Source organism: Asterias rubens, unplaced genomic scaffold (assembly GCF_902459465.1).
Source record: "Asterias rubens unplaced genomic scaffold, eAstRub1.3, whole genome shotgun sequence".
NCBI classification, from domain to species: Eukaryota; Metazoa; Echinodermata; class Asteroidea; order Forcipulatida; family Asteriidae; genus Asterias; species Asterias rubens.
In genome coordinates, this window is record NW_022985697.1 from 238423 (window position 1) to 254960 (window position 16538).

The following is a 16538-nucleotide window of genomic DNA, read 5'->3' on the forward strand; positions in this document are numbered from 1 at the left end:
AAACTCGAATTCAGGTTCATTTGATGCAGTTTTGGATCAGTTGACACATATTCCAGGTCATACAGAAATCTCTGGGACTTTGAATCCGGGTAAATTCGGACCTGGGAGCTTTTGGAGTAATGTTTTTTCTTATTTTATTCAAAGCTTTGCAACTTGTTGATAATGTCAAATTTGAGATTTATTCGTGTGACCTACCTGTATGGTGTATGAGACTAGTAATCCAACGAGACTGGGATCCAGACCTACAGCTAATGCGCTAATCAGCGTTGTCATAGCAACTACAAACACCGTCAATGAAGCAATGAAGTCCTGTAATAAACAACAGATTCATTAATGTCATTGTGTCATGCCAAAGACTGTATACAAAACACATGTTCAAAAACACTATCTCAATAATTTTAAAAACACTTTGTTTTTTAGGCAAATAGTATCACGTACCACTCTAATTGCGAGCCATCGATTTACTGCAAGTAAGTACAACGAGGCAATGACATTTGCATTGATTCTCTCGATAATAGTATCATAGAAACGCTGACTTTGCCTGGAATTTAAAGAAGGGAAAAAGAAAAAATAATTAATCCACCGCAGCAAAAACAGAAAAGGTTTCAGTAAAAATAGCTTTGTCGACATATGTTTGGGGAAACCTGTAAACAAGGGTGCTTGCTATGCGAACTTGAAACACCGGGGTTAACCCCTACCCTTACACTGTAGCTTGCAAGCCTGAGGAAACCTGTAAACAAGGGTGCTTGCTATGTATGTAAACCAGAAACACTGGGGTTAACCCCTACCCTTACACTGTAGCTTGCAAGCCTGAGGAAACCTGTAAACAAGGGTGCTTGCTATGTGAACCAGAAACACTGGGGTTAACCCCTACCCTAATACACTGTAGCTTGCAAGCCTGATGAAACCTGTAAACAAGGGTGCTTACTATGCGAACTTGAAACACCGGGGTTAACCCCTACTCTTCCAAGACAAGTGCTCTGGGGTAGATTTTCACAAAGAATTAGGACTAGTCCTAACTTAGGACTAGTCCAAGGAGAACTTACGGCTGATCCTAAGTTAACTTGTCCTAACTCGAGATTATACATTTGTTTTGCCAGCCAATCTGTATAAGAATGATAAACTAATTATAATCAAGTCACATTTATAGCAGAAGTGAAACGCTGAGTTACCTGAATGCCCGAATTGTAGTGATTCCACCGAGGCTTTCTGAGAAATAAGCCAACACAGGAGACTTGCTAACACTTTCTAGTCGTTGTAACTCCCTAACAACGTATGAAACAAACAAACAAACAAACAATCAATCAATCAATCGATCAACAGTTATTTCCATACTGTAATGCTCAAACAAAACGGCATTAATTTTGACATTCGTTTTTACAAAGTAAAGGCACATTGTTGTTAATAATCAATGACAATAATTTCAACTTATGCTCTGAGAGGTTATCAAATAAAATGTTTAATAACACCATGTTATCACAAGATGAATAGAGACCTGAAGTTCCCATTTTATCATGGCACTGGTTTAAAGATGAAAAGCAATAACACAATAGTAGTCAATACTGCTCATGTAATCAGCCATTTGCTAGTTAGATTTGACTAATGTCTGGTACAATGACTTGCTTAGTCACAATGTAACGCTTACATTTGAATTCCTCAGACTATAGAGACGGTTGCTATGTCAAATGCTCAGACTATCGAGATGGATGCTGTGTCAAATGATTCGAGCAAGCGTTTGTAGGGCAACCTCCAGATGAGCGAACCCTGGTGCCATTGTACCATGCACATCCATTCAGAATTGTGTATGGGTGTTCACCATCTCTTAAATAACTATTAGCAAAAGCTTACCCCTAATGAGGTGACATCGCAACTGCATCGATAGTCTGAACTCAAATATAAGTGGTAACTTGTAATTAAGCGTGTACATCTTTATACATTTAAAAGATGTAAGCAAAAGCCTAGAAAAAGGAATTGCTATTTTTTATGAATACGGCCCATTGTAGCAGACAATATTCCAAGTCTATCACGTAAATGGCTTATTGTATGGAAGAAGAAGATGTGCGATTGTTTATACCTTGAGGTTGCTAAGAAGTATCTCTGCAAGAATAAGTAGGTAATAGCAATAGGGATACAGAACATGATGAAGATTGGCGTGACGATGACGTTGACAACCACAGCAGATAGTAGAGTCATTGAGCTGAACATAAATAAGGTAAATGACGTGATGAGTCTCTGCAGAAATAACAGAAAGAACAAAATGATTATGAGCGCCGCTAAAACATTTACGGCTAAGATCATAAACTGGTTTTTGCGTCACTATTATGCTGATTTATTGGTAAAACCTATCAAGAAACATACAATAGAGGGCACATATGTGAAACTTTCAGCTGAATACAGTGTCTACTTGGTGAGAAAACAGAAAAAAATGTCACGTTAGTTTACACCAAGATAGAATATATCAACGCAATAGCGAGGTGACAGTGGGTACCGACTGCATCTCTTAATGCAACATTTGCGACTGGACACCAACCCCAAGACATGTGAGAAACGATTCATGCATGAACTGTGTACTCATTCACAAGTAGTTGGTTTAAATGCGCTAAAGTATGACGGTTAAACCAAATTGCAACTCTAAGTTTTTACACCAACAATAAAAATTAACTAGTGAAATGTAGCCATTTTGCTTACCTTATCAATCGTATCCAAGTCACCAGAAAATCTGTTCATTATTCGACCTAGAGGGGTTACATCAAAAAATCTGCAAAATATCAAATGACAAAACATAGAAAGTTATGTAATAAGGTCTACACCGCATGACGTCACCTGAAGTTTTCAAGATCCAGAGCATTTTTGACATTTGCACATTGAATATAAACAGACACACATTGGATGCATTTAGTGCATTGTTGCTTCGTGTAACATACAGTATTTCCTGCAAGATGTGGGACTATGTTTTGAGTTATGAGACCTAATCCTTAACACCATGTAATGTTTTACAAGGTGCTGTGGTGCAATTGGCTGCCGACCAGACCAGGAACACCGTGGTGAATGAACCCCTTCGCTTTACAGTAAGTGCACTTATTTAATTAATTTATATAATTCTGTATTTATTTACCGTATTTCTTGCTTTTTTTATAATTGTTTTTCCGTTAATGATGCATTGCAGAACACAATATAACCACAGGGTGAAAACTGGACTAGATTTAACAATGTGGTAATATTCTGTGATAAAGTCTGAACGAAATGTATTCAAAAGATTGTTTTTTATGTTAAACAGACACGCACACAGATGCTTTTAATTTTAATGGTTGAACACAAGTTCCGTGTCGTCCTGTATTTTGCCATGTTTACTGCCAGACACTTCACAATTTAATACTGCAGTCCAATATGGATTATTATCAAACGCTTCATAGTGGTCTTTTCATAATAACCGTTTCTGCTCATTTGTCTAAATAATGTAAGATCTTAAAAACTGAAAAGGTTAGGGTCTCTTTGGAGTTGTCTATAATCTAAGAAAGTTTTTTAAAAAGAGCCTTTAGACTGGATGAGACTATGTGACACTTGTGTCCTTAAAGCCACTGGACACTATTGGTAATTGTCAAGACCAGTCCTCTCACTTGGTGTATCTCAACATATGCATAAAATAACAAACCTGTGAAAATTCGTGGAAAATAACTTCTTTCTCGAAAACTACGTTACTTCAAACAATGTTTTCTACTATCAACAGCTCCCCAATACTCGTTACCAACTTAAGGTTTTAAGCTAATAGGTGTTTTGAGTAATTACCAATAGTGTCCACTGCCTAAGCAAGACAGTGACACTTAACCATTGCTTCATCCTTCGGATGGGACGTCAAGCCGTTGGTACCATGTGTTATGTAACGCATGTAAAATAACCCAGTGCACTTATTGAAAAGAGAAGGGGGTTAGCCCCGGTATTCCTGGTCTCAGTATTCATAACTTTATATAACCTTTCTTTCCGTATAAATAAATAAATAAATAAATATATATATACTAAGCGCCTTGAGTACCTTGGAGCTAGATACGTCCGCTATATTAGACTTTGACATTATTAATATTATCACTATTATTGTTATGTTAGTTTTATTTTAAAGGCAGTGGACACTATTGGTAATTGTCAAAGACTAGTCTTCACAGTTAATGTATCTCAACATATGCATAAAATAACAAACCTGTGAAAATTTGAGCTCAATCGGTCGTCGAATTTGCGAGATAATAATGAAAGAAAAAACAGCACTGTCACACGAAGTTGTGTGCTTTCTCTGATGCTTGATTTCGAGACCTCAAATTCTAAACTTGACGTCTCGAAATCAAATTCGTGGAAAATTACTTCTTTCTTGAAAACTACGTCACTTCAGAGGGAGCTGTTTCTCTCCCCCCCCCCCCCCACAATAGTGTGGGACGAGTCTATGATTGATACTTACCCAAATAGCCACTACTTATGCATATTTCATAGCCGACAGGCTAATTCGCTATAAAAATTGACAACCAGAGGGCGCCCTCTCGCGCCCACCCAGCATGCTACGAAGTAGCTCCGCCAAATACGTCCTTCTTTTTCTAGCGACCGTACGTGGTAGACGTGAGTTTTTTCCACCCTCTTGCTTTAGCTAGAGTACTTGTACGTTCGCTTTATTCCTATAAGATTACAACCAGTTCATTAGTAGTGTTTTCAGTCATTTTGAGTGATGTTTTGGAAGAGCCCGAGTCGTCATGCATCGTCACAGAATGTAATCACTCAGTAAAATTAACAGAAAAATTTCATCAGGCCGGATACTTCACGGAGGCAACGAAGGCAATTGCCTCAATGCCCCTGTCATTGCCTTGGTGCCCTTAAAATGATCTAGAAGAAATTTACAATTTCCTCAGAGGGTGCCCTTTACCAAGGAGAAAATGCCGTGGTGCACTTGCCCTTTTAAAAACGAAGCATACAAGCCCGTTTCAAAATACATAGTGTAGGTAATTTTAGTTTAGTTTAAGTTTTAGTTATATTTGACTTTACACTGGCATAAAAGTATACAAAAAGATGTAAACAAAAACAAAGAAGCAAAATTGCTAAAAATACCACGCTAGTGAGTGGCAAGGAGGAACAGGAGACCAGCACCTCTATAAAGCAGTCCTGCCACAAAGGATGTCCCCTAATACCAACCCCTAAGTTAACCAGCGTCCGATCCCTCTGTTTAAAAAAAAACCCACAAAAAAACACCCATCCCACAGGGGGAGAGGGGGGGGCTTGAAGGCAGGGCTGAACAGAAATAGATTTGGTAAGACAATTGAGAAGAATGCTCGGAACGCCAAGCAAAAGAAGAAAAAAAAATACTCACCTGAAAGGTGCTTTGATGATATTTCGGAGCATTCTCAGGACGAGTCTCTTGGAAGCCTGCAAAGCTCCCCATAGCAGGGCTGAAGATGCCAGCATTTTGAAAATTAGATAAGCTAAATTCAGTCCAACATAGCCACTAAAGTAATCTTTAAATGCTGAGGTGGTGTCCGTCTGTGTTGGGAAAAGTAAAAAACAAAATTGCTAGATCCAGCCAGAAAAGTCAGCGGTTATAAAAAATAACACAAGAAATGGGTGGTACCTGTTTCTATCTATTAAAACAAACTGCCAAAAGAAATCAAATTTGAAAATTGCTATAATCATTAGTGCTTGTCTCGATTAACACAGTCAGTGTTCTCCACACATGTAAATTGGGAGGGCGCCCTGCCAAAGAATTGGCCGCCTTGCTAAAATTATAGGCCGTACTGCCCAACAAATGACAAACAGTCTATTTTTAGACTGCATTTTGTACGATCAAGTACCTGAACAGCCATAACCGACTTCAAAACTACAGCACCGGAAATGCGGTCGTAAACAACATTAAAACATGATGTAGACACACAAGGCCACATGGTTTGTATCACACACAGCATGCACAAACGCAATGCCATGTCGCCCATAGAAATACCCACTGTATGCACAGTGCATAAACAGTTCGCACGCTGTGATTGGCCGTTGATAGACTCCAACACAATATGCACGTTCACGAACAAGAAAGAATTGCCGCAGAGTGTGTGCCGCACGCCTGTACAATGGTACAATGTACAGCCTTGTAACATGTACATATTTCGCCGATTGAGGGCGCGCACAATGCGGGGCAAAGTTCACTGTGCGCTACCGATGTTGAATCTCGACGTTTTTAACGCCGGAACTTATTCATTAAAATGAATTTTTTAGGACCAAATTTTTTTTTTTTCTGTTTTGAAAATTGCATGTGATGAAGGCCATCCGACGATCACCTGCTTTCTACACTGTGCGTGCGTCACGCACAGTGGCTCATCCCTTTGGGGTAGTTGCGGCACACAACGTTTTGATTTAGTTTTTGTAAATAAGGTCAATCATTCTCCTAAAGGAAGCGTCGTCGGGCGGGATGGACATTTTAAGAAAAGGTTTTACTCAAGCATTTGTTGCTTTCACGTCCGATGACGTCATATAAAAATGGGCGCCATTTTGATAACGTTATATTGACGGCCGCCATTTTGGTAACGTCATGCCGCCTTTCTTAAAAAAAGAAAAGTCTGTGCAGAACACTGACAGTAGAAGAGGAATGAAGTACCCTCATGAGGGTGCCGTGACATTGTGTCCCCTTTAGGCCTGGGCATCTAGTGAAATTTACGACTCGACTAGTCGCACATCAAATAGTTGACACTATGTGGGAATAATTTTTAATTATCAAGACGCATTATGACAGTGTTTGCCACAAGCGCAACATAGTCAAACTAAAGCTGAAAGGATTGAGCGATTGTGTCACTAATTACTGATTGTGTTTTGTAAGTAAATTATGTTGTCGTGAATAGTCATGAGCGAAACAATTGGTTCACCAACTTCTTTTAGGAAGTAGTCGCGACTATTTTTTTAGTAGTCACGAATATTTCTGTAGTAGTCTTGGAATCACGATTCATAGAGTAGTTGAAAAACGGTAGAAGTGACTCCACTACAACACTAGTCACACTCATCGCCGAGGCATAGTCGTTTTGTGTACAAATTCCACTTACATGGTTCTGAAGGCCAGCTTCGGTCCAGGCCGACAGCCAGAAATTGGTTCCAACGAAGAACCCAGTGTTAACCACAGCTAAGATAATACTGAATAGGATTGTGAAATAGCCTGCATTCATGAAGTAGTAGAGATACACGGAGTAAGAAACGGAACCTCGTTCAATCTCTTCCTTTTCCACCAGAGCACCAGATCCATTTGTTTTATCTCCACCTGGTTTAAAAAAATTAAAGGCACATTTTGATTTGCTGTAACCATTGGTATGATTACTGATACTAATTGAAGGGGTGTCGTGGCTGAGCGGATGAGAGCACCGAACTCAAGCTCTGGTGTTTTTGTTCAGCAGAGTGTGGATTCGAATCCCGGTCGGGACACTTGTGTTTGTGAGCAAGACACTTAAACATAAGCTTCTCTCCACGTGATTGATAAGCTCAGTGCGCTACATATTTGGCGGCACATGCTGTACACTCCCCCAGGGAGCTGAGATGGTTTAAGGAATGATTTAAGGCCCAGTGACCAGGGGTAATAATGTTGAAGTGCCATGAGCGTCACTGCGCGACGGACCTGAGCGCTATAGAAGAAGCCACTATTATTATTATTTTTATGGTGCTTAAAGAAGAGGCTACATGTTCAGATTCAATAGTTTTTTAAAATTTGCATCGGGAATAAAGATCATTAATTTGTGTACCCTTACAACCGTATACTCAGTACTTTCCCAAGTTCTGTGAAAACAAAATCACAGGCACATTACTCGGGGTACGATTCAAAACCAGAGGTTTGTTTCAACCGAACTCAGGAAAAGAATACAGTGTTAACGCACATATATTACTTATATATTACATATATATATGGCTTCAGGAAAATCTTTGTATGATTTTTTTGTGACAATGGGCACTTAAAAAAAAAACTTAAGAAGTCCATACAAGCCGTTTTACATCATTTTAGAGTTATTTTAATCCATTTACCTTTTGTCATTTTTTTTTTCTTAGATAAAGTCTTGACTTGCTGTTGGAGTCGCGCTCTCTCCTCCTTGACTGACTCTGATTCGTAACCAGACTGTTCCAACTCGGCTTCCGACTCGCTGGCTAGTTCTATAGCCTTGTTGTACTCACTATACATATCAGGATCAGCAGCAATGATGTCATCTAATGTACCTTGGGCAGCTATCCGACCATCTTTCATTTCTATTATCTGTTATGAAATTTGTCAATAGAAGACGGATCAATTCTGGTCTCAAATTGGAAGTTTGACATTTCAGTTGAGCAAGAGGGCTCACAGCAAGCTTTGGATGGCGGACACAGTTTTGATGTTCCTTCTAATGAGCTGTGTATAAGTCATGCCTGCAGGAAGTCCAGGCTTTGCAGCTCTTTTGCAAACATGTTCCGGCACATGTCACATGTCTTTTCTCAATTTCACTATTACAATTAATAATAAATAATAATATTAATGACGTCTTCTAAAACGCCGGTATCCACATGGCGCTTGCTACAATAACAAAGTTCCCTCTTGGTTGCCCTTAAGAGATTAATGTCAAAATATTGAACTGAATGTTGAAGTTGCTAGGAAATAATGCTAAAAAAGAATTTCTTTCAACCGAACTGGCCACGCCCTTCCAAAGTTTGACCTATCATCAACATTTTGTCTAATGATGACGCCAAGTCTAAAGCCTATCAATTGATCAACAATTGAACCTACGTTGGAAATAATCTCATTATACTCTCGCGACGAGCACCTGTCGAAGCTCTCCATACAAACCTACGCAAACGGCGCACCGTGTAGTGCCCGACATTCTCTACAGTATCTACCCGTTGAATGCAGGCGCAGCCGTTGAGACTACCTGGATGGGTCCATTTAACCAGAGGGTGTTTTTATCTCTAAATATTGTTAATTCACCAAATGTTTACACTAGAGAACATCTTAATGTATTTTTGTTTGCCTTGCCAACTGCTTCAGTAATTTAATAATTTAATAAGCAACACATATTTAACGTAAACGACATGTCTAATATATTATGTTTAAGATGTGCGCTTGACTCAGAATTAACATTACCTATGGCGAATGTTCCCGTCCGTCAACAGACTATCGTTTGCGTGGAAACCAAGTATAGGCAGAAACCATTTTCTCAAAAATACCTCATAAAAAACGTCAATTATCCAGAGGATGTACGAAGGGATTTTGTTTAAACTTTCAGGAATGAGAGATCCATCCCTCATCATAACTTTGAGTAAAAAAAATCAGAAGATGAACGATAATTTTGTTCACATTATGTCGATGTTTATAGCTATTTTAGGGGTGACGTTTTGTAACGAAACTCCCACCTGGACCCATTCATACACGTTGGCTGTGCAATAAGCCAACGGAAAATTTAAGTAAAATGTTTTGAAGCATTTTATGTCAAACTAACCAGCTTAACAATTGAAAATGCTCTACAATAAGTACTGTTATGTTTTCAGCGCTGTAAAAGAGAGCATTTCAGCGGTATTCATGTTTTCTTTTTCTTTTTTAATTGTCATCATCTCTTTTTAAAATGGACTGTACCCAAACCGCGCTTGCAAATGATTGCGCAATACCCTCCCCTGTGCAAGAAACCATTTAGAAGGGTAAATAAACTTACCAAGTCTGCTCTGTTTAGATACTGAAGTTGATGGGTGACCAAAATAACTGTCCGTCTTTGTCTAATTAGCAATTTCATGATTCCCTCTTCGAACAAATGGCGACCAACATGGACATCAAGCGCTGACAGTGGATCGTCCTGGAACAATAATTAATACTCCTTATCGAGGGCTACAGATCATTAAAGCAAAACAAAATAAATATCTTCTACATTGAGTTCCTGGATGATACCATGGTGTAATACAAATAAGACTGTTTTTATGGTGACGTTGCAGATCACGAAAGACAGACAACGTACAGACAGGGAAGTTCCCAACTGGTAAATCTTGCAAAGATCTTCAATATGCTACTGTTTCATCCTGTCAAAATGTTAAACTTAGTGCAAATTGCTACAAAATCTTGGCGAGTTATTCCATAAAAATTACTCCAAATTATTACTGATTTCTTAAAGCAGTTTTCTTCCCCCTTGTATCAGGATGATAAATTGTGTTTAAATACTCGGTCATGGCCGAGCGGTAAAGAGCACCGGATTCAAGCTCTGGTGTTTGATCAGCAGAGTGTGGGTTCGAATCCCGGTCGTGACACTTGCTACGTAAAATTGGGGGGGGGGGGTACTGCTTTCTGCTCTACCAGCCAGGCTTCGGATTGATGATACCCAAGCCTAACACATCCGTATGGACTGTAAAGGGGGTAACCCTGTTTCAGTCCTAGGAGTAGGTGGCAACGGCCTCTGGAAAAAAAATAGTTGTAGCCCACACCTTGAAGTGGCCTTCAGGCCTTGTGTGTCTGGCGACTTGCATAAACAGAAAAAACAAACAGAAAAAAAAAGTAAACAAGCCAGTCGAGACAATAGACTGTAGCGAATAACCCCTTTGTTGCTATGAAAGTGGCCATAATGAAGTGCCGGCTGTATTCGCATCTTCATGCCTATATCAATGAAGCATATAGCGTTCCTGGTTTGATCAAAGGTGGGTTTGATTTCTACGGCACACACAAGCTTGTACACACCTGCAACCGTGGACCTCCTATTGTCCCTCTTTTGTTCATACCCTTAACTTATTTGCAATAGCACCCATTTGTTTTGAGTACCATGGACTCTATTTACTCTTTTGTTATAGGTCCCCGGTTTGAATGTGTATACCTACTCACACACAAACACACACGCTAACAAACGCCATGTTGTGGGACAGGTATTTGAATGGTACATCATTATTCGATACAATCTATAGTTTCTTGAATAAAACGAAGATCTCTTTCAACGCTCACCAATAGAACGATATCTCTGCCAGAGTACATGGTTCTAGCCACGCTGATTCGCTGCTTCTGTCCACCACTTAGGTTGATTCCTTTCTCACCAATCTCAGTCTGGTCTCCAGCTGGTAAGATATCAATGTCTGGTTGCAGGGAACAAGCGTCTATCACTCGTTTGTATCTGAAAGTTTAAGATTGGCACAGGTTGAATCAAGTTGTCACTAGATGGACAGATGGTAGTTTTATCATTGCAATTTCTTTAATATTCTCATCATGTTCTTGAAACAGAAAGTTATTTGTTCGTACTTGAACTGATGAAAAAGCAGATGCACAGTTACAGGCTTAAAGGCAGTGGACACTATTGGTAATTACTCAAAATAATTATTAGCATAAAACCTTACTTGGTAACGAGTAATGGGGAGAGGTTGATAGTATAAAACATTGTGAGAATAGTGTCCACTGCCTTTAAGTTCCCAACATTTTCTCAAATTGAATATTTACATTTTCGTATAAAGCTGTTTTAAAGCAGAAAATACTGCTTGACAAATTTCTTTGCTCAGCAAATATTGAGTGGGGCAGTAGCATTGATATTCATTATACTGACTGGATAGGACATTGCACTATAAACACGCGGCCGAACAATGGCGGCGCAATTCCTTATAACGTGTAAATTAATGTGCACTTGGTCGGGTTCGAGTCTGTCAGTTGAAGTTGTAAATTGAGAATAGAAATGAGGGGAAAACATGATGATCGATAGTTTGGTAAGTATGAACAAGTTTCTGATTGAAATGCAAATAAGGCGATTAACAGCCGCGCACACCTTTACCATCAGCATTTTTAGTTTGTTTGATCCAATCCCAAAATTTTAAATCCCCAAAACGACAATTAAAAGGATGAAACTTCTCCCTGTTTGCAGCAACTCCGTTTAAAAGTGTACAACGCATTTCGTGTGACGAACGGTCTTCACCCGTTTCAACAACCAGGCGAGCGGCCTGCGTTTGGACGCGATGTCCTATACAGTCAGTATAATGGAGATCAATGGGCACTAGTCACAACAATGTAAACTTAATGTAATTTTGATTAGTACCTGTTTCTGTTAAGCAATACTTTTCTCTGCTTGGCAAGTTTTTGTGCTTATGAAATTGGGCCCCACTAGCCATAGGAAATGTAGCATTTACAGAGAGCTACATGTACATGTGGATAAGATTCAGTTCTTTGATGAGCGAAGAAGAAAGTTTTCACCTTTTAGAGTCCATTGGTTGAGAGAAGAGTACATTTTCCTGTAGACTTGTATTAAGCAGCCAAGGTTTCTGAGCAGCAAACGCTATCTGGTTCCGGTCCCTGTATCAATATCAAATGAAAACACGACACCATTGCATCGATACCAGACTGGTTGTTTTTAATAAGCCATTTGTGAGCTAGATAAGAAAAATGTCTGGAACAATGACTTGCTTAATAATAATACTAATAATAATTTATTCATTTATATTGCCCCCATTCCATAAAATGTACACAATCGCATAACAAAATTATTATAAAAAGATTAAAAAAGACAAAACTGGGAAAGTACCGCTGGCATTTGAATTCCTCAGACTATAGAGACAGTTGCTATGTCAACTTGTGATCAGGCTGACATTGTAGCAGACAAATTCAAATCTAACACACAATTGGCTTATTCAATATTAGTTCAATCTGATCCACACGTACCTGACTTGCACCATTCCAGACTCAGTTGTCATTTCACCCAGGATTGCTGAAATTAAAGATGATTTACCAGAACCAATCTGACCAATAACAACCATCAAAGTTCCTGCGGATACAACAGGACATCATAAACATTTCAACATTTCTTCTTATATGAAAAACCAATAGTTAAAGGAACATTACAGAATTGGTAAGAAAAAAACTTGTCAAAGATCACAGATTTACATAAAACTTACACGGTCTAATGATGATGAAAGAAGAAAACATCCTTTGAAATATTTCTGTTTGAATGTCATATTTAATGAGAAAAAAGTAAAACGAATTTCCTGATTGAAGTTTATCGGTTTTTCACTATTTTCTCGTGACCTAGGTGGCCGATCGATCTCAAACTTCTACAGGTTTGCCAGTTTATGTTTTATGGTGGATTACATAAAGTGCTTACACTGCCAGCAACTGTTCTGTTAGCAAAAACCAATTCTATATTCCTTTAACTAAACCATTTGCACAAACTATTGTACTATAATCAAACGTGCAAATATTACTGATTTAAAGGTTAACTTTTGGAGCCTATTAATCAGGTTAGACTGCAGGACTTGCAATCATAAGATGTGGATTGGAATCATTGATTTCACAATGACTAGAACAAGTATTGTTATTGAATCACAATTTCCTTTTTTGTGACTTTCATAATCAAAGGCGTTAGACCACTGTTTGTATGAGAGAGGTTGACTGCTGCCAGCTTGGTATTTAAATCCCCTGTGGGAGTTTGCCGAGTTCTCTTGACGAGAATATCATCTCAGCAACAAACAAACAAACACCCTAACACCCCACCCAACAAATAAACAAACAAATAAACAAAGTGTCTTCTGATTGGATGGCACTTGTAGCACTGTTTTATACATACGATGAACCGTTTAAATTTAAGCATACTACTATTTCATGTCTTATATTGACACTACTCACCCTTTGGTATGTCCACGTTGATATCAGAAAGTGTTGCAAATTTTGCCTCAGATGAGTACCAACGGAAACAGCCGTCGGATATCTTCAACATTAAATAGCGATAAGAATTTGTATTAGTTCTAGCTGTATTTTGTTTTGCCTGATTTGAATTAAGGGGCTATGCACAAGGGATGCTAGAGGATTCCCCTAACATTTTATATTTGTTCAGGCAATGTTTTCTTTCTGGAATGTAGCTTTTTTGAATCGGAAACTGAATAAATACATAAATAAACTCCAGGACAACTGTCCAGCAGTATAAGTATTGCTAGATTCTGTCAAGGAAGGTAAAAGGTAGATTATTGTTGATATTTATTTAACTTTTACTGCATTTTTTAGCTGTTTCGTAGCAAAGCGCAGCTCTTGTTTTATCAAAGTTTTTTTATTTATTTTATTTGTCATGTTCAGTACTCGCGATTTTTTGCATTTTGTTCCTAAAGATCAATTGCAATGAAACTTTCAGGGATGGAAGGTAATGATGCAATGATGATCCTAAAGCAATGATGTCATGATGACGTCATCACCGGTCACGTGACGTCATCAAATAAAGGTGTTTAATGTTAAATGTTTGAAAATCTTTATCAACTCAGCCATTGATTGGGTAGGGATAATTAGGTCTTCATTTTGTTTCGTGTGCGTGACCTCACATGACCTCTACTTCCGGTCAAAACAGGAAGTGCCCTTCAATTCCAAAAAGGGCAAAAGTTATGAAGTTGCTTTCAACAATGTTAGTGCCTGGCAAGGGTGGGCAGTTAAAAAAAAACATCAATGACGTCACAAAACGCAACAGCGCCCTCTAGCGACAGGTTGAAAACTCTTCAAAATGTACTTTTTGAAGATGTGTGTGGTGAACATTTGTGTAATTCTCAGTACTTTCCCCGAGTCCTGTGAAAAATATCACAGGCATGTTATTCGGGTGGGATTCGAACCCACGACCCTTGCAATTCTAGAGCAGTGTCTTACTAACTAGACTAACACACATCAGTGTATGGGTAAAAACCAAAATTAATATTCTTTATCCCCGATGCAAATTTAACATCTATAGATTATTACATAACAATCAAAGTGGTGCTTGTACTATGCTCTCAGATGCTCTTCACACAAGCTACTTATTGAAATAGGAAGGTATATTGGGTTAAGTCATTGTCACCTTGATGTTGAAACAGAAATCCATTTTCTGCTAGATTGCCCATTATACAACGACCTTAGGAAAATTATGTTGGCTTATATTATTGATCATTACAAAGGCTTGAAATTCTTGGTAGGAAAGATAGATTTAAGTTTTTGATGGACACTCCCGACGAAGCTATAATTAATTGCGTTGCCAAGTATGTCTTTTTATTTATTGTTTTAAAAGATAATCTGTGTGATTAGGCTTCTCCAATGTATATGTTTTTGTTCTAAGTTAAAATTCCTTTCCCTATTACTAACTCATTAACTGTAATTTGTTCTTATAACATTGTTACCCTCCCCAGAGTTATGGGGTATGTTCCAGCTTGGAATCAAACATAATACAATACAAGTCTTACCTTAATGTCCAGATCATGTTCCAACGGTACATTTCCATAACTAACCCTCATTGGTTCTTCTTCAATGTCAGAGTCCTCATCTCTGAATGCTTGTTCTTTGTTGGCGTCACCATCGAGAAGCGATTGTTTTGCAAGATCAGTGGGCTTTGAGGACCTGGGTTTCTGGCGTTTAACCTGTCAACCAACGAGTGTAATTACACATTCACAAAGTTTCTTTACTCCTATTGGTGGAGAGCGTGTCACGAGGGGGTGTTTAAACCTTTGATAAAGACCAGCGGGAGCTGTTTATAACAAGCTGGCTTCCGCGTGTCGGTCGCTCAAGATTATCACATGGAACGCAATTCATAGCTATAGTAACGGCCCATAATTTAAGCGCGCGCGTAATCTAAGCGTGCGCGCGATCTAAGCGCGCGCACACACAACCCACACGCATCCTACAGATTCTTCACAAAGTTTCTGAAAAAAGTATAGAGTAGTGACTCGTTATTAAACGCCCATTTAAAACCTTGCAGGGTCGTTGCCGTGCGATAGAGGCCCTCGCCTTCGGCCCGGGCCTTTATCACATTGAAGAACTCGTCGCTACCTCTTTATTCCCTTAATTATGGTGATAACTTGGGAGGCTGATGATTCTTACTCAGAGTTGGGGAGTTACATTGAGTTTGAGAACGACACATTGACCCAAGGAGCACAGCAAAAGATCATAAGTGTTCATTTTTTCCGGAGGGAGTTACCCAAAAATGCAAAGTGAAAACCGTAGTGGCATACTAGAGACACAACACACAACTCTACTCACATTATGGCCTAGCCAGGAATCGAGCCGGGGTCACAATGGTCGGAGCCAAGATCCCTATACCCATTTAACTGCAATGCCACATGATTGGGTTTATTAATACCTCTAGAAGTAGATGGTTCACTTATCACTAGCAGTCCCAAAACTGGGTTAAAAGTGAAACTGTCCACAAACATTCAGTGGAAACAAAGTTCCAACTCACCTTCTGTATTTCTGTTCCAGTTTGTTTCCGAGTCAAACCGCCCTTATTCATTTCAACATCCGGTGCTGATAGAAACTTCTCAAGTCGTTTGGTGCTGACGATGCCGTTTATTGTGTACATTAAACTCACAGGAAGCAACGTCAACGGGTTGAGGAGAGCGTTGAAAAGAGCCAGAGATGAAAAGGTGACATCCGGTGTAAGGGGTTTGCCACAGAGGGCGGTGTAGGTTCCAAATCCCTAAAGACCAGATGAGATTAGACAGTGGTTTGAGAGATTAGACAGTGGTTTGCCACAGAGGGCAGTGTAGGTTCCAAATCCCTAAAGACTAATTACAACCAGATGAGATTAGACAGTGGTTTGCCACAGAGGGCAGTGTAGGTTCCAAATCCCTAAAGACCA

At 39.1% G+C, this 16538-nt stretch overlaps 1 protein-coding gene across 5 annotated transcripts in view; it reads right to left on the bottom strand.

Moving 5' to 3' along the window:
- The window catches only part of LOC117305718 (ATP-binding cassette sub-family C member 9-like), a 43614-nt gene that overhangs the window by 7395 nt on the left and 19681 nt on the right, over positions 1 to 16538 (bottom strand). For all 5 annotated transcript variants that reach the window (XR_004520712.1, XM_033790590.1, XM_033790591.1 and 2 more), the window contains exons 10-24: positions 16140 to 16376; positions 15148 to 15321; positions 13583 to 13664; positions 12623 to 12725; positions 12158 to 12256; positions 10931 to 11096; positions 9666 to 9803; positions 8017 to 8242; positions 7053 to 7264; positions 5342 to 5511; positions 2689 to 2758; positions 2075 to 2232; positions 1173 to 1265; positions 439 to 541; positions 196 to 309 (exon numbers count right to left, since the gene is read on the bottom strand). Coding sequence is in view for 4 of the 5 variants with exons in the window: in XM_033790590.1 (XP_033646481.1) it covers positions 196 to 309; positions 439 to 541; positions 1173 to 1265; positions 2075 to 2232; positions 2689 to 2758; positions 5342 to 5511; positions 7053 to 7264; positions 8017 to 8242; positions 9666 to 9803; positions 10931 to 11096; positions 12158 to 12256; positions 12623 to 12725; positions 13583 to 13664; positions 15148 to 15321; positions 16140 to 16376 (2145 nt within the window). In the remaining variant the exon portion in view is untranslated. The remainder of the gene's footprint in view (positions 1 to 195; positions 310 to 438; positions 542 to 1172; positions 1266 to 2074; positions 2233 to 2688; positions 2759 to 5341; positions 5512 to 7052; positions 7265 to 8016; positions 8243 to 9665; positions 9804 to 10930; positions 11097 to 12157; positions 12257 to 12622; positions 12726 to 13582; positions 13665 to 15147; positions 15322 to 16139; positions 16377 to 16538) is intronic.